At 42.3% G+C, this 23,618-nt stretch overlaps 1 protein-coding gene across 9 annotated transcripts in view; it reads left to right on the top strand.

Annotated features, from left to right (window-relative positions):
* Positions 1–23,618, top strand: part of LOC130179264 (receptor-type tyrosine-protein phosphatase mu-like) — a 149,780-nt gene that overhangs the window by 86,060 nt on the left and 40,102 nt on the right. For 5 of the 9 annotated variants that reach the window (XM_056392143.1, XM_056392140.1, XM_056392139.1 and 2 more), the window contains exons 12-17: positions 6,486–6,759; positions 8,910–8,946; positions 9,797–9,871; positions 11,464–11,599; positions 13,036–13,065; positions 22,201–22,418. In XM_056392143.1, coding sequence (XP_056248118.1) covers positions 6,486–6,759; positions 8,910–8,946; positions 9,797–9,871; positions 11,464–11,599; positions 13,036–13,065; positions 22,201–22,418 — 770 coding nt within the window. The remainder of the gene's footprint in view (positions 1–6,485; positions 6,760–8,909; positions 8,947–9,796; positions 9,872–11,463; positions 11,600–13,035; positions 13,066–22,200; positions 22,419–23,618) is intronic. The other 4 variants (XM_056392145.1, XM_056392144.1, XM_056392142.1 and 1 more) reach the window with 2 other exon arrangements.

The following is a 23,618-nucleotide window of genomic DNA, read 5'->3' as shown; positions in this document are numbered from 1 at the left end:
CCTCAGGAGCAGATGAAAGAGATTTGGAGAGATTTGAAGATATAAACTTTAGTTTGAGACCCATTTCATTCTGTTTGACTGAGCTGAGACGTAAACGTGCGCTAATGCTTCATAACATAATCCTTTCTTTGGACGCCGAGTCCTTGTTAAATAAAGAGAAAATAGTGTGTTTTGATACAGACATTTTAGTTTTAAGGATCATATATGTTTAATGAGTCTCTCAAGTTAATCCATTAAAAAAATTCATCACCATTCATCAGCGGAGTTCAGTACATGGAGCAACCACACCTCACAACTAATTGAGGCATCCTTTGATCACAGCAGAGCCTCTCCATATCTGAACTTTGGAGGTTTTCAGGTACACATTTCTTCTCCCGCCTCCTCACTTCTCTCAAGTCTCGCAGGACATAAAGGCCAGTGTACCCGCCTTCATGTGTGTGCCCGGTGTCTCGAAAAATATGAATTGCAAAAGAAAGGAGGTGGCGGAGGGCAGCAAACAGGGGAGATTACGATGCAGGCCCAAGACGAGATATGGCAGGCGTTTGAAGGTGTTTTCCACCTCCGCCCGGAGTGACACACGATGCCTTTGAAAATTTAAGGTGACTATAAAGTAGCACCCATTCAGAGGAGTGGAGTGAGGCGGTCTGTCGGGGATCTGCTGTCTGGCCAGTAATGATAAATGTAGTCATCTGAATTTCCCAAGCAACAACGTCTCTAATCTGCTTTGGGTTAGAGTGTTGAGATGCATGACTAAGTGTCATTTGCAGTCCAGGCACATATTAAGAGATGTTTTCCAAAATGTTCAGGACCGGGAGTCCTGGAAAGAGTAAACATAGCTGATCCAGTCAATCTATTGAAGAGTTTGCATTTTGTCAACCAATGACTTGAAATTTCCCACCGCAGTTAGATTAAGGCCGTTGCTGCTGCAGGACTAGCCATCGCTTTCCTGGAGCGGTGGGTAGCTCATTTTGAAATTGAATACTTTAGGAAATCAGTTTTAAAGCCCCTATGAAATAGGGATTTGACAAGGGAGAACACACAGCACTACAGAGCGGAGCAGCATGAAGCTTGATTTGATAAGGCAGTCTTGCACGCTGATTGGGTTTGGGAGGTAATGGAGCTCCAGACATTTGAGTTTCAAACAGCAGATGTTTTGCTGTAATACAGGAAGGGGAGCTCGCTGGAAGATGACACGATAGTGCTGGTTTGTAATAAAAAAAAAAAAAATAAGAAAAAAAAAAAGAAATAAGAAAAGCAAAACATAACAGACGACAAACGTCCGTTTCACTCCAGCATCCTGCGGTCATGCTGAAGCCAAATCATATTTTAGACAGATCTGGGCAGACGTGTCACTGGTGAGGGAGGCAGTCAATTTGTCATATTTGTGTAATTGCTAATCAGTATAACATTTCCAACTTGGATTTGGCTTCTAATCTCTGGGGACGACACGCGTAGCCGGGAACAGTTTTTACCAGAGGGGACACTGTTCCTTTAAGAGGATTAGTGAACTGTCTATCAGTCATGTCGTGTTAAACTAATGTTTGCAATGGCCCCTCGTCAGGGCCAGAATACGCCTCCTCACTCCGTAGCATCGAAATAAATGTTTACATGCTTCTGCAGAAATAAATGATTTGAGATGCTTCCCTTATCATTCAAACCACTAAATCAGCCCTTTCCTGCCATAACCTTTGCCTTGAGCAAGCTCACACACATGTACATAAACAGAAGAAGCTATAAAATACAGCAGTTTCCTGCCTTGCAAGTAGCATATTGAGGAAACTGAGTTCCAGTGTAGCTTCTTCCCTGTAGCATCAGATTATCTGTGCTCAACCATGGCCTGAAATCAGTTAAGTGATTTTCTACAGTTCTAAAATAAGCACTAACTTTCTTTGATCACGGCATAGCAAACGCTAATAGCTGTGCCTAAACGTGACACAACTCAATGCTTTTTACGATTTAATGGCAAATGTAATCTATGGCGCCTTCTAATTTGTTTGCTTTATAGCCTTATGGACACCGGGGAAATATAAAGAGTGAGAAGGTAGAGGCAAGGAGGAAGGATGCTGGGTCAGGAGAAGTGTGTTACTTACAACCGCTCTTAAATCAGACATATAGGCATATAGAGCCAACCGATTAGCATTAGAGAGAGAGAGACGGTGATTGAAATGCTCCCCATACCCCTTCCCTCATCTGCTCAAACAGCCCGCAGTTCTCCCCCTATCAGCCCACATGAAAAATAAATCTGAGTTTCAGGTCACAATCCAGTCGATTCCGAGTCAATCCGCCATAATTGGTTGGCGTCACATGGCGGCAGAGCTGAAATCTATCGGGCAGCGAGGCTGGAGGAGGCCTAATTGGTGTCAGCTCAGGTTGCAGCATTACTGCAGGAATACAGGTCTGCTCCACCGGCCCCCTCTGGCAGACCACTTTTAACAGCTTACACCATTCTTACCGTACAGCATCTGCCTTCGTTCCTCTTTCTCTCTGTGTCTTTCCATCTTCTTCTCAGGGATAGACGGTGAGGATCTCAGCAGGGTGGGTGGGTGGGTGGATGGGTGGGAGGGGTGATTTCATTTACCATTGAATGTTTTGCTACTCGAAACTTCTACTCCACTACATTTCTGAAAGAAAGAATGTACTGTTTATTATATATATATTTGACAGCGAGTTACTTTTTCATGTCGGATTTTTAAACACAAAATACAGCAAACACGAACAGTGAAAGCCCTGTGATAGACTGGCGACCTGTCCAGGGTGTTACCCCGCCCTCGCCCATTGTCAGCTGGGATTGGCTCCAGCCCCCACTACGACCCTCTAAGGACCAATAGTATTGCTAATGGATGGATGGATGATCAGTTACAATAGTTTTAACTACAACAAGAATACAATAGATAAAACTACCAGTCACTAATAGTATTGAGAAACAGTTTGAATTAGTTCCATCTTAAACAACTACAACATTAAAGCACCACTCATATCATAGCGCCTCGATTACCATCCAGTAATATATTAATATGACGCTGACAGAGACCATTCTGCTTGAGAACTTGTACTTTTTATACTTTTTATTGCTAAGACATTTGTACTATATCGGATGTAACATTTTGAACGCAGAGTACTCTTACACTGTGGTATTGCTACTTTTGCTTCAGTAAGTGATCTGAACAGTTCCACCATCACTAGATAATCATCATCAGTGTGAATGTAAGAATCTTACAATCCTCTGGCGGGTATCAGATCAAATAAAACACCAGCTACAAAGGAAGTTTTGTTCTTGCTATCAAGCCACTGTTGTTCATCTGTTGTTTTGTTGTTATTTCGTTGCTCATTCGTGTCATATTAAATCAAGAATATGACTAAATCACTCTGGTCTGTCAAAATGACTCATACTGTAAATTGTGAACTCAGCATGAGGAGACAAGGTGTCAGCTGCTCAAAGGCACATTAGCATGACAGCAGTAATTACAGAAAAATAAAAGGAATCACTGCGCTTTCAATTCATGAGTCAGTTTTACTTTTTACATGCAGGCAGGAGGAGGTGAAAATAGTATATTTTTCAGACACAGAGGAATGGTGCCGCTTTAATATTTTATAAGCATACAGCAACTTACTGCTGAAAAATACTTGTGAAAACCAGTAAAGTAGATATTATAGTCTCTATCACTTACAAAGATGAACAAAACACTTTTATTAAATTGCAAATTCATTGTGAGCAAGTTTTTAAGTTTCTTGCTGCAGTGAATTTTCTGTAGAAGTGCAACAGTGGTTTAGATTTCCACATTACAGGAGTTCTTACCCTTGGAGCCTCATAGCCTTTGGCACTTGGTATTTTGCCTGAGGAAAGGAAACCAGTCCCATTCATACTGTGTCTATCATTAAGTCATGGCACAGCCACATCATCATATCATAAGGAGCCACCCGGGGGGAGCCAGCTTTTGTTTTTATTTCACTATCTGCAGATTGATTTGGAATATAAAGTACCAATATGAGCAAGATGTGAGTGAGTGTACGTTTCCACAGCGAAATGAAAACAAAATCATTGTTAGTCATTCCGTAGTTTATTGTGGCCACAAGTCATGCCGGAGTCAGTCAGTCTTTCTCGGCTTACAACGCTTATTGTCATACTCATCAAACCATGATGACATCAGATCTGCAGTGTTTTGACTCCGGCCTCCACACAGCCTCATCGCTCATTTCTCTGCTGCTCTGGAGCTACTTAAGTGGCTCCCGTGTACCGTCTCCACCTGCCCTTTGACCTCTGCTCTCAGTAGGGAACAGTAATTAAAGGCTGATTTCTCCTGCAGACTCTCTGCAGGATTAAATATTTCATCACCTCCCAACCCGGCACTAAACAGGAGAGCTCGGAGGAATTGGGACACACCCAATAGGAGCAAAGGGGGATTTTCTAATGACACTGCAAGCATCTTATGATAAACTATAGGGTTAAAGAGCATATGCTGTACACACAAGGGGACACTTAATCATCCAGTACCAACCGCAGGGAACAATTGATCATCTCCAGGGTTGTTTGCACTGCCACAATACAGCTTAAGGGTACAGCCGATGCAGTGCACATTTTTTTTAGACAAAGTTATTTTTTTCCCACTTGTTGTTCTAATAATGCTGGATAGGAAAAAATGTTCAGGGTCATCCAAGCTCCACATCCTGCCCGGCCTTGCCCACTCATTTTTACATTAGATAGATATGAATGGTTCACAATGACTGAAATAATGGCTGTTTGCAAAATAGATGTATAAATTGGCAAACTGTTTTGAAAACGCAAACTCACAAAGAGAGCAGTGTACATGAGCGTGATTGAATTTATTTCTTGTTTGGCGAGGACTTATTTTGAGGTCACGTATTTTTCAGCTAATGAAACATGATTGCTAAATGCTAGCGATCAAGTACCTGCATTATATTCAAGATTTTAAGAAAAAGCAAGGAAATTATGAATTTACGTAAGTGAAAAATTGCTCTCGAACTGACGTCAACATCCAGTGGAGTTTCAAAGAATTTTCTTTATTCCGATTCATCAAAGCTTTGAACTGCCATACATTATAGATCCATGAGAGCACGAGTGACGTAGAGTGCACGGATCCCCATGAGCTCCACATCGTGCCGATTTGCATGGTCGGTCATAAGGAATGAGCCTGTGGAGTTATGTCAAACTCCGCTCTAATAATGTCCTGTACAGTAGCTGAGAGCCTGAGTATGTCCTCATGCACATGCATGATACGAGCAAAACGGATTGTATCATGGATGATGTGCATGCGGAAGCACGTCTTATAAAATTGCTCCATAGTGCTACTAATGGTCAAAACTGTTGCAGGATAACTTTTTAGATAAAGATTCATTTCAACAATTTTATTTTTTTCATTTGTAAAATCAGAAATCAGCTTTCCAGAACTAGAGCACCAGAGCACGTCACATCATAGTATTCATTCATTCATTCATTCATTCATTCATTCATTCATTCACACATTTATTCATGCATTCATTCACTGAGCAGTGCAACTTGTGCTCAGTCTTCTGTGATAATAACTTGTTGTCTGTGTGACTCTTTTGGAAATGGAACACTAGTCCCCAATCATGGCTGGTTATTCTCCGTGGCAGCTGTAAACAGACTCTTTGTCACTCAGCGACTCAATAGATTTAACAGGTGGATGCGAGATGCATACTAACATGAACGCCTATAAGACAGTCAGTCTCCCCCTCGAGCTAAGTGGTCGGCTCAGAGACAATGTCATCTCTGTCAGAGGCACAGAGGGCTGCAGTTTTGATCTAGCTAAACACAGGGCTCGGGTGGAGAGGAAATGGAAAGAACCGTTAACCTTTTCAGTTGTTGAATAATGAAAAAGCAAATAACGTCAGGCCCTGTCCTGTGTCCCTTGAGTTCATCCTGCTCACTTAGATTTCAAAAATGAATTTTTAATTTGTTAATTTAAGAAAGATAAGTTGTTTGTGACCACAGGTACATTAATGTGAGTCCACTTCGTCGAGTGACGTTTCAAAGCGTTTTTACGAACACACTTTTATCGTTTTATCAACAAAGTCATGCGATGCTGTTGGTAAAAGTTTCAGTCACCGACACTTCCTGTAGCTGCTTGTCCCCATGTGTAACGCTGCTTAAGCCAATCAATTGCAGCTTGTTTTCTAACTTGTACACACCAAAAGAAATCTGAGAAAGGTTTCAAAATGTCTTACGTATATGAGAGGACGTGCACGTGATCATGTATTATATCTTAGTAGCTGGATTTAAAACCTTTAACAACTTCTATCCCACATCTAAATAAAGAAGAGTTTCTTGAGCCTCGTTGTATTCTGAGATTTTGGAGCTTTGAGCACATGCATTTCAGTGCCTGTCACATCGAAGCCATTTTTACACTTGGTAATGCAAAGCGGCAAAAACAGAGACTTTGCCAGGATTGGCAGCGGCGTTCTACGATTGGAGTCTGTTAACTCTGTTTGTGTCCCTTGGTTTGCAGTGCGTACCAGGTGGTGGTGGAGGAGGAACGTCCACGCAGAGCACGAGGCACAGCAGAAATCCTGCGCTGCTACCCAGTTCCCATCCACTTCCAGAACGCCACGCTCCTAAACTCGCAGTACTACTTTACTGCTCAGTTCCCCGCCGGCGGCATCCACTCTCCCCAGCCCTTCACTGTGGGGGACAACAAGACCTACAACGGCTATTGGAACGCCCCTCTGCTGCCCCAGAAGAGCTACAGCATCTATTACCAGGCTGTCAGCACAGCCAACGGGGTGGGTGTTTCTCAAGTTTTTTATTTTCTCCATATCATTTGAGTTAGTTGCACTTCATCATGGCTCCAAATGAGAAAGTGTTGAAATTCTGCTAACTGTGTGTTCGCTTTAGAAAGTAACAAAGTACATTTATCAAATCAAATGTTGAGGTTCTTTTCCTTTTTCTTTAGTGTGTTAACTTTATACTTGTTCTCCACTATAATTCATAGGGACATATTACGCTTTATTGTACTTGTACTGTCGAACAAATGTAGTGGAGTAACTACATGTATTTGACTTACTGTAACATCGTCTTTTAAAAATGTTGAAAATATGGTTTAATGAGAGTGAAAGGCTGACTGAAGGAGTTGTTGACAAAGTGACTGAGCGCAGAACCGACTCTACACAGTAACTGAGCACACAGGCAGACACGTGCACGCAGCGGCACGATCGCATGTGGCCTCTGGTAGACATGTCAGAGCTCTGTTGGGGTGGTGCTCCGACACCACTGTCTGCACTCTTAATAGGCTCCAGCAGGGTCAAGCTTGGAATGCGCAGCTCTCTGCAGTGACATGCTCTTTCCCTCCATTACCGTGGCCCCCGTTCCTCCTGCCTTTTCCAATGGAGCTTTATGCCAAATGCCAGACGAGCCTCTGATCAACGGCATTTAAGGGAGGCAGTCGCCGCAGCGGCAGTTAAGTGTGGGAGGCAGGCAACAACAACAGGGTTACCAATCGTGCAGGTCGCAGCCCCTGTCATCGAGTGGCACTTGGCCGGGGCCCTCCCTCCGCAGAGCCAGCGTTGCCGACAGCTCAGCGGCCGCTTCAAGAGCCCCCACCGATTGTGGTCCTGAATGAGAATCACCGTAAACAGCCTCCTTGAGAAACACCAGCACGTCCTTAAGGAGGCAACAGAAATAACACGTGAGGCAGGGCCGAATGCAATTAGCGAGTTTGCTCTTGAGAGTAAAGCACTGGCGGTCTGAAACTTTCCGGGGCGAGTGGGTGAGGGGTATGAATTGTGTTGATAATACTCTTCCTTGAACAAACAAAATGAAAGAGTCCCTTGTTGACACAGCAGAAAGCTCCGTCTCAGCGATAGAGACATTTCTCACATCATTTTTTGTATTCTGTGTTTTGATTTACAGTGGCCAAATGCACTCTCTTTCATTAAGCCATCACTGTCAGTGGATAAAACTGCAAGCTTTAATTAATGTCTAATGATGTTGGAGTGCTTTGTGTGGGCCTCTTAAACAAAATTAGCACTTAGAGAAGGTGAGTGCCATCCATACCTCGATTTTATTTATTTGTTTTTTTTATCCCTTTATTCAAATCAAAATCTAATATGACTTCTTGTAATGCCGCCTTTAACAAAAGGACCATCTGACAGCTTAAAAGCTGCGGTAATGGCGACGCACATGCACCCAGGATCGCATGAATGTTGATGTTTTTTCCTCCTCCCTCCTTCTCTTCATTATGCCCCTCATGGTCTCTAAATGCTGTCTCTCCCGTGTGTGCTCGTTGCTCGTTGGACAGCTTGGCTGGGTCAACACACAGGGACACAGCACTCATGTCTTTTGTGTTGTATTACTCATTGCCTCCCTGTTCCTGTCTGTGTCCTTTTTCCTGTTCACTAGACCATTGTTGACAAGAAACTTCTCTGACAACAGCGAGAGGCGTGTGTGCGCGTGTGTGAGTGGTTTTTTTTTCTCATGTTGTTGAAGGCTGTTGTCAGAGCTGAAACTCCATTACATATTCAGAAAGGCTCCCTGACGTGTCATTTTGGAGCCCCGCATGCTGGGCTGGTGTCGCTTGTCACAGGGCTCTGGTTTCTCCACAGTGGCTGACCACCTTGAGCTGCAGGCTGCCGACAGATCGCTGTTGGCTGACAAATCAGCAGCTCAGCACCACTAATCTGTGCTATGGGCCCTCTCGCCTAACTGCGTTTTGTGTCACAGTCATTGAGCTCAACAGATGATAGGGGACAGCATGGAGCTGGTCGAGCTGTTTTTGTTGTAACCACGGGTTCTTGGATAGGTGTTGTTGCCGCCCAAAGTGCGCCTTTGTGTGCGTCTCACGTCTGTGCATGTGTGTTATAATGATCTCTGATCCTCTTCCTTTTCTTTCCTCCTCTTCCCCCCTTTCCTCCTTTTGATTTATCTGTTTGTGCAGGAGACCAAGATCGACTGTGTTCGAGTCGCCACCAAAGGTAGGGCCGCATCAGACTGTGTGAACGGGGACGTTTCTAACACGACTCGCATTTGACTTCTGAGAACTAACAAAATGAACATGTTTGAAATCCATATATACTGACAACCCACATGTTAGCCTCACTCCTCTTTAAATAACACAGTAGAAACAGGTTCGGGGTTCAGTGTAGTCGCCTTAAAAGACAAGCGTGCGTGATATGCTCTTCACGTGAATCTGGTCAATAGATTGATCAAGAACATGTGTTTTTCCATGACTGGGAGGCAGCTTGTGCGCCCACCGAGGTCTGTAGGTACTTAGCTATGCTGCCTGTGCATCCTGCTCCACACATTAGGGGTGATGAAGTCTAAGCACCATTGATCGGGGAGCAGAATTGATAAGGCCAGAGGGAGCCCCAGTCACACTCTGTTCTGAGCCGTGGGAGGTCCTGTCACACGCCCCAACAATCTCGTATATTGTGGAGTTTGCATGCAGCTCCACTATGGATTTCTTGCGGAGTTCCAGATATCTCCGTCTACATGGCTCAATAGGCTGAAGTCAAATAGCATATACTAGAAGTGGAGGGATCATAGGATCAATTCATCACCTGAGGAGGGGGGGGCGCGCACATTTTTATGCACCACATTAAGCTCACGGACATACAAACTTCTGTGTGACTTGACGGAAGAAAAGCTGTCTAATTCTGTAACGGTTGTCTTTTTCTGCCTCAGTGTTGCATGATGGTGCCGTTTTCAGCTTCAGTGTGGTCTCTCTCTCTCTCTCTCTCTCTCTCTCTCTCTCTCTCTCTCTCTCTCTCTCTTCCCCCCCCTCTCTCTTTTGCATGCCATCCTGGATCCACTGACTATACTCAGCCGCCATACTCGTGACTCAGCTCACAACCCCGTACATCCGCATCGCCCCAGCAGCCGGCGACAACCAACTAACAGGTCAGACCCGTAGCATCCTGCACATTCTCTGACCATCTCCGTTGTTCTGTCCACAACCTGGTGCTTAATGTGGCGGCCATACTGACGATTCCCTCAAGAGGGAAAACAAACAAGTGGAATATTGCATGTGTGTGATTGTTTTTTTGTTTTTTTCTGTTTGTTTGTTTTTTTTTTGTTTATTGTCTTGCTATTTGCATAAAGTCAGTGAGATTAAATCAAAGACTTGCAGCCGTTGTCTTCTGCCTTCATCTTCTCAGCATTACTGGACATGAAAGACCTGTTTGAGGTGCATTTGCCATTTGATGTGTCAATGTTGGAGATTTCTGACAGGAGTTAATCCCCTTTCATGAATATTTCTCATTATTTCTGGGAGATTAAGTGGTTGGTAGCTGCAGTTGTGACAACTGTAAACACACAAAAGGATGCTGAAGTGCTCACCGTGAAGATCTGGAGAATTTTCAGCAGCGTAGCATCTAACAATCAAAATTCGGCTTCCACTTGTTGGGTGTGAAAAGTTTTCTCAGGCTTGAATGGAAGAATATTGAACGCAACAGCTCTCGACACTTAAATGGAGATGTGTCTCTGACAGCATTTCGGTAGGATTAGCCTGTAACAGTATGTTGGGGGGGGGGGGGGGGGGGGGGGTCAACTCCATCAGTCCAGACGTGATTGTTAATGTGTCACCAGTTGTGAAATCCTCCACCGCTCTGCCTTTTAAAAACCGATATGTAAATAAAGGCACGGCCGTTGATAACAGCACAGCAGTGCAAGAACAATATGTCACCACCACCCTGGGATGGATATTTACCTTTTTTTGATAGGGAGAGAAAATGGCAACGCTGAGGAGTGAAGGAAGCTCGCTCTAACAGATTTGTCTGACATAACAATTTATCATTCTAAATTTACCCCTGGTGACAAGAAATAATGGCGTTGTTGAGGTGGACAGTTGTGATTCCAGCAACGTTGTCCTCCTCAGACTGCTTCTTATCACTTCCCAGGGAGCAGATGCTGTTAAAACAAGCTGCTCTTTTTTTTTCCTTTTTTTTTTTCATCCTCTCCCTCTCACTTCTTTTCTCTGGTTGTTGGCTATCTCCGCCCGAGCTGATATTTAATGTTTTGGTTATTTCAGGCTTTTTTATCTTCTTGGGTATTATCTTTCCCGTCCTGCATCGTACATTTTTCTACAGCCCAGCAAACCATTTGCCCCAAACATGATTAACCAAGGGTAAAGATGGTGCGCACTTATCTCTCCCGGTGCAGCTCCATCCACAGAGCGCTGATGGCCACTGAGGACGGAGCTAAAGGTGGAGTCTCCAGGACAATAGGGAGACTTTTACTTTCAGAAATAAACATTACTTTGAGCCAATAAACGTGTATTGATATTTCTGGTCCACAGAATGTCACAGAATATCAGTGTATTGATTAATCAACCTCAGTCCTCCACACAGTCAAAATCAATAAGAGGAAACACTGAAAATATAGACGTCTTCTGTGCTGTTAGGTTCATGCAGAACAATAGCAAACAGTCAAACACCCTGTTCTATTAATTACACTTTCTCTGTTTGATCTATATGCATTGTGATGTTTTCCAGGAGCAGCCACTCACAAACCTGACGCGGTGGAGCCGGAAAAACAAACCGACCACACTGTGAAGATCGCGGGGGTCATCGCCGGCATCCTCCTCTTCGTCATCATCTTCTTAGGAGTCGTACTCCTCATGAAGAAAAGGTAAGCGTTTTCTTTCTTACTCGTTGAAATACTGATTCACATTTGTGGAAGAGGAGGTTGAACTTGGTTGCAGAGTGCTCACAAATAAGTAGTTTCTGTTTCTGTCATTTTGTACATTCCTCCCTCAAACAGTAGTATTGTCAGCATCGTGGTAAATAATTAATTTGATTATGTTGATACGCCCCATTAAGGCTGTTTACAACCATGAGATACAGTGTGCCATGAAAAATTAATCCCTTTCCACGGCACCCTCAAACAAATGCGCAGCGCTTCAATGACGTTGGAATGGGAATAGGAAAGAAATGTTTTTGAGGCCTGTGGTATGGGATGAGGCAGGGAGGAGATGAGAAAGAAAATATGATGAAAGACTCAAAGAAAAAAGGATGGCCGCGTAGCTGGAGGCTAAGTTTACATTAGCCCTGGACCTCATACTGGAGAGAGGTCTTCTGTACATATCCCAGCAATCATAGGAGCTAAAGCTCAGCAAATATCAACCCCCCGTTTGTCCACACCAAGGCTTGGAATAATACAGTGTCAGATTCTGCAGAGATTTTTGTTCCTTTTAATATTTCCTTTGTCAAATGCTAGGACGAAAAAAAAGAAAATTCCAGTAAAAACTTAGTGTGTGTTAGCTGTACTTTACTGTACTTTCTCCCATTTAATTTTAGATTGATTGTCTTGAAATGAAGAATAAAGGTCAGAACAGTAGATGAAGAAGCACATGTAACTGAGTGGGAAGGCTTAGTTGTGTACTAATAAGATCACCGTGTTCCGTGTTTATTTTTGACAGTAATATACGAATCTTCATTTACTACCGCAGGGCCTTGTCTGTGTAGAACAGCCATCAGTGGGTGGGTGTGAAAATCATCAGCACACACAAATGGAATTGTTTTCAATTAGCCTTAATCAAACCAGAGATGGAGACGACTTCATTGGTTGAATTTTGTGTAATTTATTGTTACCAACAGGGAATCGGAGTTGTGTTTAGACATTCAATCCACTCATTAAGTTTCAGCCTTGGAGGTCAGATATGGTAATTTTTATAGGTGGATAGAATTATGTGTTCACAAAAGAAAAATGTGTGTGTGTGTGTGTGTGTGGGGGGCGGGGTTGTTTAGCGACAATCTGGTTGCTTCTGATTTGCAATCTCATGCTGCAGACTAGCTCCATATGAATTTAACTAGAGTTTTTGTATTGTACTGTATTGAGGCCCCTCCCCCCTCTCGCCCCCCCCCTCGCAAAGCATGACATGACTCCAAGTGATCACCTTTGCCCTCACGTTCACTAGTTTACCTCCACGTATGCCACCATATCTGATTTTGTTCATTTCTACTCTTTTTTCAAACATTAATATATTTTTACTTTTTCTTTCCTTTTCATTCCATCCCCTCCCCCCTCCTCCACTGCTTAAATCCTACCACCACCCCACTCGGCAGAAGAACCTATCACTCCTACACTTACTACCTGTAAGTAACCACTTTGTGTAATGTTAGTGCCATGCTTCTCACCCACACGCTGTTTCCCATGCATGCAAAGAGCCATGTCATCCTCCTCCCCGGCCAGAGCTATTACAGAGGCCCAACTGTAATCTCTGCTGGGGGAACGGAGGACGCCACTCCAATGCCATCTCCACGCGATGAGCGCATCACGCTGTGTGTCACATTGGCACTACTTCTGACGAAAAGCAGACAGACGCAGCTGCACCCCCACAAAATCTAAACTGTCAAGTGAAGGAAGCACAGAAGCATGTTAGTTATTGCAGACATAATTTCTGCAAGACTTTTAAGGGGTTTGTTTATCAAATGATGAACTAAACTGCCTTAATGATTGTACGGCTGCCAAGCTCGTCTTATGAAAGAAAAAGAAAAATCAATGCAGCAGCTACTGCATTTTTACTGAGTGTGAATTTTTCATTGGCCTCCAATGATTTCATCTCTGTTGACTTGTCAAAGTTAGATTTTTTTTGAAGTGCCTATCACAGTGTATCTATGCTTTAGTTGTGCCCTGAACCTCAATGAGGTAGTTCAAATACTTCACATGTATACACTCTGCAAATGCCCAAAAAAACAAAAAAAAAATGCAGTCGATAACTCTGTAGAATCGACCACATTTATAGGATTTACGCTGAAAATTTAAAGCATGAGCTAACATGTTGACCTTACCAATTTGGCTCCATATGCATGTGATAATTTCTAGTCTTTCTCTACCCCTGCTCCATCCTCTCACTCTGTCATCAAACCACCTCAAGCTCTCTCTCTCTCTCTCTCTCTCTCTCTCTCTCTCTCTCTCTCTCTCTCAGCTTTTTCCTGCTTTTTTTCTTTTTTTTTCCGAGCATGTTTTTTGGGTTACTGCACGTCCATCCCATTGATTCTATGGTGATGGTGGAGTTGTGTCTTTAGCTGATAAGACGTTTGCATCACATACCGAACAAGCTAATGTGATCACAGACTAGCCTCCTTTCTATTTAGATGTCTCCAACATCATAAAACAATAGCCGTAGCGCTGCTTGTTTCGCTCTTAATATAACAGACGCCTTCCACATCACACCTCTGAATGGTAAAGAAGCTTATTCTGCAGCTCTGCCTTCTCCGCTGTAGCTCATAGGCTCCTCTGTACGGTCTTTGTGACGGATGCCAACTAATCTGTCTTGAGATGACTGTGATCAGAGGAGAGAATGGAGGCTGCCTCGCATCAAAGAACATCTTAGAATACACCTGGAGATAATACTACTCTGAATACTCGGTGTGTCACTCATATTAGATCACAGCTGTCTTGAATGGAAAGCCCGATGACTTAGAGGAGTGGTGTCATCAAAGCTGTGAACACACATTGGCTGAGCTAAGCAGGGAAAGACGAGGCTGTCAGTGAAACAATCAAAATATAGTTTTTTTAATTATTACGTGTGTGTGTGTGTGTGTGTGTGTGTGTGTGTGTGTGTGTGTGTTGCGTTGCTTTCTTGGCCTAATGCTAGTGTGCATGCATTTGTATCAAAGCAACTATGACAGAAATGCATTAAGATGTACTTTAGTTTTTTGTAGCTGCTAAAAGCTGGCTCCAAAATAGACGGTGGGAAAGATCCCAATTTTTCTGTACACAAGTCAATACATTATTCCCCACAGGAAGTCAGGGATTTGATAGCTAATTTTATATTTTGGATGATCTATTCTTCCATTAACAGGACATTATAAGTCTTATTTGGAGGCGTGTTTGCTTTGATTGACGGGGTTTCAGGTTGTATATTCCGGCTCCACACAGTTGTTGGCAGTATGGTTTTGAGTTACAAAAGCCAGCCTCGGTAGCAACCACGTCCACGTTTCTCTACAGTCTGATGTGTCAAAATGAATTGAGGGTTTGCTGTTACGATTTAAAAAGAAGGGAACCAAAGGGTTGGACTGTTGTGACTCCTCTCTAAAGTTGACAAGATAACAACATAATATACAGTTGGATAAGGATGAAGGATTAATGATCCCCGTGTGGAAATGTGCCACAGCAGCAGCAAATACTAATAGATAATAAAACGCACTTTGCGAATGTGAGAGTAAATAAGACCAGAGCAAAGTCGGGTTGAACAGATAGAAGAAGAAAAAGGGATTTCTCCTCAGATTTTTAAAATTTTTTTATTCTAATTTCACGGAAGTCTTAGGATTGCTGTAACAAGTCACACTGACCCCTGTACAGACGTTGCGATGGAAACTCTACAACAGACCGATAACATTTTCATACAAGATGCCTGTTCATTTACATATTTATGAATGGCTAGAAGGAGTAATACATTATTTCAAAAGGTAGAATTCATTTTAATGATGATTTGATTGATTCATATTCACCTAGTCCTTGTATGGATTTCGCAGTGTATGTAAGGTGTTTAATATCAGAGGCGGTATACACAATTCTTATCTAATTTGCACCTCTGTCATGTTTTGGCCGAGTAAATGAATGAAAATGGGAGTGTAGTAATAACTTTTTGGCTCACTACATCATGATGCTCAACTCAAGGCCGGCACCGCCAAGTAAAACCAAAAGATCTTTCTAGGAGGTCACTAAAAGGTGGTACAGCTGTGCATCAAGAGGAAAAATCCCCCCTTCTGACAATCTTCTCCTTACATCTGTCTCTAGTGTGGGGAGAGCTAAGGGAAGCACATGATAGCTAATTTACAAGTACTCTTTCACCTTGAAGTTTTAAGTCAGAAACTGGAAAATTGTTGCATCTCGCCACGGCTGTTTGCTCCTCTTCCCCCTTCTGTTACGGCTTTCTATGTGTCTCAGCTCACAAGCAGATATAACTAATATGCTGCGTATATACAAAGTTTATATTGTCAAATTAATTATAGACCGCAAGCGAAGAAGCTCTCCTCTGGAGCGCTCTCTGAAGTGCTCATCTGCAGTTCTGATGACAGCCTCGTTGTCGACCATGAGATTACAACACCTCTATGATTGATGAACCCTATTAATGCTCTCATGCATTCATCAAAGTCTTTTAAAGGCATGAGAACATCCTGCAGTCGCCAAAATATGCACTTTAGGTATATTGCCAGAGGTGGCTGCGGGGGTTAGCACGCCACACAACATCAGTCAGAGCGCTCATTAGGAATGCGGTTACATGTGTGATCAAATATATGACCGCTCTTTAATCAGGTGGCTGCGCCGGCCGCTGTGCCTGCTGCTGCTGGGGACAAGAGGGAGATCAATTGGCACAGGGCAAGGGTTGCGATTGGGTCTTTGTTCCCGTGGGAGTTGGATTCATCCATCAAGCAGCGGGCATGTTAAGTAGAAACACACTTAGCGTATCGCTTTCTGACTGATTTGTCAGGCTCGCCAAGTGCTCCCCAAACCTCAGGTATGTGATGTGAATGACTAGATTCCTTCTGTAAAAGTAACCCAACCCATAGCCTACTTATTTTTTATCATGTAACATAATAAATTAATCTCTCAGTGAAAATCCTATAAACATTAAAAGTAAAAAGTTTCCACAGTACAGCCAAAGACAATTTCTAATTTAACTAGAAACAAACACCACTTTGAAATATTTGGGGTACACTAATTACGCTATAAGATATGAAGAAAAATTTGGTTTTGCCTTAACTACTGTGCTAATAGTAGCTGCAACAAGAAAACCGTGTTGTCCTTCAAAACTGGTTCTCATGAGTCCATGTTCAGTGCAACTGGCAACTAAATCAATCATTTATCTTTTCCTTGTATCAAACCAGCACTGGTCTTTTACAAAGGACCAATAGCTTTTTCTTAGCTACAGCTACATGAGAACTGCACTGCAATTTAATTTGCATGCATATATTATTAATTAATTTCTTCATTTGAAGTTGCATTATTAATATTTTTATATCAATGATGGATTAAATTACTGTGTCTCCTCAGTTCTACAGAGCTTTTTAGCAGGTTTACGCCGATTGTTTTGGTTTTAATGCCACACAGCTTTAAAGTCCTGGCTCACAAATGAGCTGTTTTCATATATATAAAAGCTTTAAAAGAGGCTCGGGAGTTAAATGTCCATCGGAGGCCTCCTGAATGCTGTTTAAACATAACACAGCAGACGGGGTGTGAAATGAAATGATAAAAATTTGAACACGTGTTCGCACGAACTGTGTATTGATGAATTCAGTCTATAAATATTGTTGTCATGCTTGATGTTTCCACCGGAGGTTTTATTGTATCGGCTCATAAAAAACACAAATCCCTCCAACACTATTCAGGAGTGACATGTTCCATTTCCATGTGGCAGGTGGTCACTTATATCGTAAATCCCTTAAGGTATGAGCAGTGCATACATTTTACAGAGTGGCCCGAAAGGTAAACGCATCTGCATGCTGATAGTGTCTCTGCAGCGTTACATCAGTAAGAGAAACTGAAAAGAGACTGAATAGAATCGGCCACTGTTAGTATTTTTAATTAACGTTTAATATCTAAATAACTTCCTCTATTGTTGAAAAAGGAAACACACACACACAGACAGACAGAAATATAAATCACCATCACTATTCTTTAGAAATCTTACTTTTCATAATCAGCTCTATTGCACTCAGTGTCAGAATGGGAGGCCTACTAAATGTACCATGTATAACACAATGTGCTCAGGGCAAACACCTTGATTAAACCTTACAAGCCGAACATGCAGCAAGAATCACATTAATTGGTACAAGCCTTGCAGATTTTTGCACCTACGAGCCCTGCATGTTGATGAGGAAGGGGAAAGAGGAAGAGCAGCTCGAGCAGGGCGGAGGGATGTCATGCACGGAATAATGAAGTTTGAATAGATACATTTAAAAATTATGTTTGGCTCAATTCACAGTTGCAGTCATCAGCTACTTACTGTAACTGCATCCAATGTGTTTTTTTGGTATGTTTTGTGAAAATGAAAACTTCACATTAAAGATCAAGAAATAATATACACTGTACAGGTATATGTGTTTAAATACACAGTGTTAAACTAGAGTTAGATATATGTAGCGATCAATAAATACATTACCTTAACTTTAACTACCCTATTTTTTAGTAATAAGGTGCCCAGAGAACAAAAATAGATTCACTCATGTTCTTCTTGATTTTATTTGATTTGATTCTTCTTACACTGTCAGAATAAGAGTTTTAGAGGCATTACAGCCAGCAAAATGATACTTATAGATTACTACAATACATAATCAGTGTTACTTTGAAATAAATGAAACACCCCATAATGTGCTTCTATATATATTTCATATGTATTTCATACATTAAATTTAATGCAAGTCATTTTTTGGCATTTTTATGCCTTTATTTGACAGTGAAAGGGGAGACAGACAGGAAATGTGGGGAGAGAGAGTGTGGGAGTGCAGTAAGTGGTCTGGTCCGCCTGAAGTCGAACCAGGGACTTGCTGCTCAGAGCATTTTACCCCCTTGGGGAACATGTCCTAACCACTCAGCCGACCCAGTGTTGAAATTTTTTAATTGTTTTTCTTCTAAGTTGAACTCCTTCAGAACTAATACTCAAGGCTCCTCATGTTGCTGCTGTTCTTTTGGGTTTTTTTTTAATTTTTTTATGGAGTTATGAGGGACAATCTTCATTTTTTTCAAGGCACTGTTTTACCAAATCGATGAAGCAATCAAGTTAGCAGATAAACAGTATTGTACACCACTGAACGGAGGCTGCAATGAGAAATATTTTTACAGTTTTTCTGTTGTTTTGGCTTTTAAAGTAAGTATACAGATGAGGGCTGAACTGACAACTTTGTGGAGGAATGTGTTAAAAGATGGAGACAAGTTTGAAATGAGGCCGAGTGCAAACAACTACTGAAATGCCCCCACTGGGTTAATCAAAGACGCTTCTGTTGCCCCCCCCAGCTGGGTGTCAGTCATCTAAGGTGCACACACACCGCAGATGTGTGTGGATCCTCTAATGAAGCCTCCTTTGTCCCAGTGTCACAAGGTTTAGGCTGCTCCGGTGCTGAAATGAGGCCCACCATGCTGAGCTTGAGGTTTTGAAGTTCTTGTTTTAGAAGCTGCAGCAGCGTCACCTCCCACAGAACAGACATTCTGGCAAACACGCTCAGACACACAATCTGAGCAGCTTCCTTTTTGTTGTAGCAGAACTCATGGAGTTGGGAGCTCTGCTCACTTAGATCCCAGATATGCCAGGCCTGTCATGTACTGAACTGCAGACAAAATCTCTAATGAGAGTTGCCTGTTATAGATACCTGGCATGTTAGCTCAGTCTTTACTTCAGACATCTCTGCCATCTGTCTGTCTCGCCCCCTTAATATGCACGTTCAGTGCTTTTCAGAGAAATTTGTGATTTTATTGTGGGGCATGCCTACGAGCAATCAGAACGACAAATTTTTTGTTGGGATTTTTCCATGTGCAGTGTTACTCTAACTATCAGGGGATATGATAAATGGTCACATTCATCACCACGCACAAACACTCTACTGTACACTTCCTTGTACTATCTCTCAGCACATCAGATCCTGTAATATAGTCATCTATCATTAAATTTTCCCGTCTTACAAATGAGGAGAGAATAGCATGCCAATTAATCTTCATCTAACACCCACCGTGCCTAGCAAACATCCCAGTATTGCTGGTGCTTTCCTCATTTTGGCACTGGTCTCTGTGCAGCCTCGTTTATCTCCAGCGCTCCGACTTCAGCTGTTACACAGGCCAGGAAAGCGGAAATCCAAGTCTCAGCAGATGCAGAAATAAGACCAGTGATACAGTAGTAAAAACAGGAATATAGTGATTCTAAACAGTCTTCCCCATGAGTTCACACAGCGCCGAATCATTGCCTGGGGTACGTAGAGCTCCCCGTCCCCCTCCCTTCTTCCCTCCTTCTTATTACAATATGAAGCTATAATGGAAAAAAAAAAAAGAGACAAGATTCCCATTTTGTTCCCGACTCTAATTGCAGATTAAAGACAAAAAGTGGGTCCGGCAGATGAAAATGTCACTACTTTGTCACTTTCCTTTCTGAAGAACGGCTCCACTATTAGCCTCACGTCGCGGCCTTCAGAGCAAATGACTGTTTGAAGGCAGCGGGGGCCTGTTGCCATATGGCACAAGACAGCGACAGAATTGAATAAACAGAGGAGATTTGCGAAAACAAAGCAGCAGGAGTGCATCATTAGACAGCAGTTGTCCGTGAGAGAGACTGCAATTCAAATAGGCAGAGGGGTCACACAGAGAGTAACAAAGTGTGAGGATCAGTGTGAGGGCTGCCATAGTTAATTTTTACACCGCTTGCTCCCCCTCCAGCTACAGAGCAGCGGCAGCCATCAGATACAGCTATAGCTACAGTATGTTCCCGCTCTAGCTGTTTGCCATTTTTCTGTGGCGCAACCTCTGTGGAAGTATAGGAGGGTTAACTCCTCAGAGTGATAATGTGATGCATTATGTATCGCCATAGAGAAATTCTCTTATGTAAGTGACTCCTTCCTCTACGAGATCAGAGGTGAGGGTTAGCGTCAGAGCGGCACACCTTCAGGGATTCAGGGCCTTACTTAGGACACTTGAGCAAAGTTAGTGAAGAAGGAGAGTTTTAAAATCTCATTTGGTGTACATTCATTTCAAATCAGTAGGACAAAAACGTCAGTGCAGGTAATGCCTTCCTTAGTTTGCTGCTCAGTGATTCTCACTGTCCAGCCGTTTTTAAGCAAGTTGATAGAATCAAGACAAAATTGTGTCACAGAAATGTGGCACAATGCGCACACAAAATACAGAAGGTCTCTGGCCCATGAAAAGAAAAAGACAATAATACATATACAACTGCGTCTCGGCAAGTAGTAATAATAAAGTAAGAAAGTCCTTGTTATTATGTACAATCTACAGCCATGCTAGCAGCTCTTTGAGACTGTAAAGGGCAATGCTTTGAGATAACTGCTAACATTAGCATGCTAACATGCTCACAATGACAATGCTTAACATGCCGATGTTTAGCAAGTGTTATTTTTAGCATATTCGCCGTCTTCTTTTAGGGTGTTAGCATGATAAAATTTGGTAACTGTTTTTAATTTAATTTTTGTAAGTATTTGGTTAACATCAAATCAATCAATCAATCAATCAATCAAACAATTGGACATAGTACATTTTTGACCTGAAGAAAGGTCAGGGAATCACCAAAGTCATTGGAATTCATCCTTTGAGGACTATAAACGTCTGTACAAAATCCCTTTGCTTATTTATTTTAGTCAGGACCAAAGCAGCGGACTGTCTGACCAACCAAGTAATCAGTGGACATTGTTTGTATGAAAAGTGCTATAGAAATAAAGTCTGATTGATGGATGGAGCCGTGTCACAAGTGTGACTGGAAACCAACATATGACACTTGAAGATGACACAAAAACACACAACATCAGTGAAAGGATTCTTTATGACAGGCTGTTTGAGAGCCTGAGGTCACAACAATAAATGCTCATGACCCTTAGTTCTGCATTTTGACCAGGGGACAGACAACAAGCCCTGATCACAAGATCTTAAAGAGTAAGGAGTTAATAGTTCATATAAGTATGTGGGGGCTTTTGAAGGGTCAGTGATTAGTGGATTCTCGCATCTGAGTCTGTGTTTCATCATAAGTCAGTGAAATAGGACGAGGACTGGTGAAATGTGAGCTGCTTTTACATAAGAATCAGTCTCCTGATAGTGTCTGTATGCGCGTACATCTGAATTTGTGCATGTGTATGTGTGTGTGTGTGTCTGTGTGTTTACTCCGTACACAATGCCTTAATGGTGTTTGATTAGGAACAGATTGCTTGTAGGCTCCAGCACATCAACTCCAAGTAGGTCAATAAAAGCAGGTTGACTGTTTCAGTTCACCGTTCATAACTCTAATTCTTCCAGCCCCCCAAATACTATAAGCTAATTTTAAATCATCAGGGCCTCCTGATGTATTTGGGTTAGGGTGTCACACCTTTCCACATTCTCAAGGATTTATATTTTGCTGCTTCAAAAAGCATCTGGAGCCTAATAAACCCTAATGTGACCACAACCAGGGGCACATTAGCTCAGCCATCTCATTACATCTATGAGTCATCGCTGCCAGTATCATATCAGATCAATTCAAGCGCAGTCGTTGTTGGTTTTTGTCTGATTGTTTGTTTTTATGTCTTCCCCCTGTGAAGGAAATTGGCTAAGAAGCGTAAGGAGACACTGAACAGCACCCGCCAGGAAATGACAGTGATGGTCAACTCCATGGACAAGAGCTACACAGAGCAGGGCACCAACTGTGACGAGGCACTCTCCTTCATGGACACGCACAACCACACGCTGAACACCCGCAGCGAGTGTGCGCTCACACTCAATGGCCGCAGCGAGTGTACCCTCACGCTCAACGGCCGAGGTAAGACGGGTCAGCATCAGCCTACCTGCCTTCTTGCAGTCACACACGCCGAGCAGGCTGGAAGCAATTTATTTGGTTTGGTCAGGTGAGAAAGAAATCAAACTTGGCTGCACAGGATGTATTCACACTGGGGCAAGCTGAAAATGTGATGTGGTCTTCTTCCAAGTCAACTGTGGAGTCAGGAACATTTTCAGGATTACAATGAACCTCAATCTTGGTTTTAAATTTTCAACATTTGAACACGCGTGTCATGGAATCATAATTGTTTTGACTTTCCCCTGCACAAAATCTCCAATTTTGCAGAACAATGGGAGTCAAAACTCTTTTTTTATTGCCATGATAAAGGTGTTTTCTTTCTTTTTTTATCACTTACCACAACTAGTTGCATAAATTAGTTTTGAAAATGGATTTTTAATGAAGAACTGTCTTCGAATCCCTTTGTTTTTCTGTTTTTGCCTTGTTCTAACTGAGACTTTATTCAGTCAGTGCAAATGATTTGACAGTAATTTTGTCGCTTTTGAAAAACTACCCGTTGTTACCAGCGCTTGTGGTAGTCAGTAGGGAAACGGCTTCTTCAAAACAGCTGAAGAGAATTTACTTTCATTTGACAGAAAAGACTTTGATATGATTTTGGGAAAGATTGTTTCATTTTTTTTCATCCTTCTTCACACGCCCTCAAGGGTTTGTTCTACCCCTTTTTACACATTCCCTTTTTAAATTTATTCAGTTTCTCTAATTAATTTTTTGTTAAATTAGGTAAAAGTGAACTTAAATCAGCAATATCAATAATTTACTTTAAGGATTCCATTGATGATACCCGCACTATAGTGGCTCAGCTGTGGTAATAGCTGTGTAAATGCTTGTTAATAGCCGGAAGGGGGTCTGGTATTCTGATCAATAAGACAGCAAGACAAGAAAACCCAAAACTGACCTCAAAGCTTCTCAGTAAACATGAACACTACTAGAAGTCTGGCATGAGGTGCTAAACTCTCTGTTCTGTCTTCAATTCACGGAGGAAATACACAGCACTTACTACATGTGCTGCGGTGCAATAACCTATTAATTTTCTCCGTCCCAGGTTAAAGTTAATACTTTGTTGATGGACAGCTCGGCTAAGTCTGTACCCAGGGCTTGACCCGGTATAATCCCAGCCAAAACCATCAGATTAAAACTCTGCGGCAGCCTCTGTCTCCACACCCC

The sequence above is a fragment of the Seriola aureovittata genome, chromosome 12 (genome assembly GCF_021018895.1).
Source record: "Seriola aureovittata isolate HTS-2021-v1 ecotype China chromosome 12, ASM2101889v1, whole genome shotgun sequence".
Lineage (NCBI taxonomy): Eukaryota > Metazoa > Chordata > Actinopteri > Carangiformes > Carangidae > Seriola > Seriola aureovittata.
This window is presented reverse-complemented; position numbering and strand designations above follow the sequence as displayed.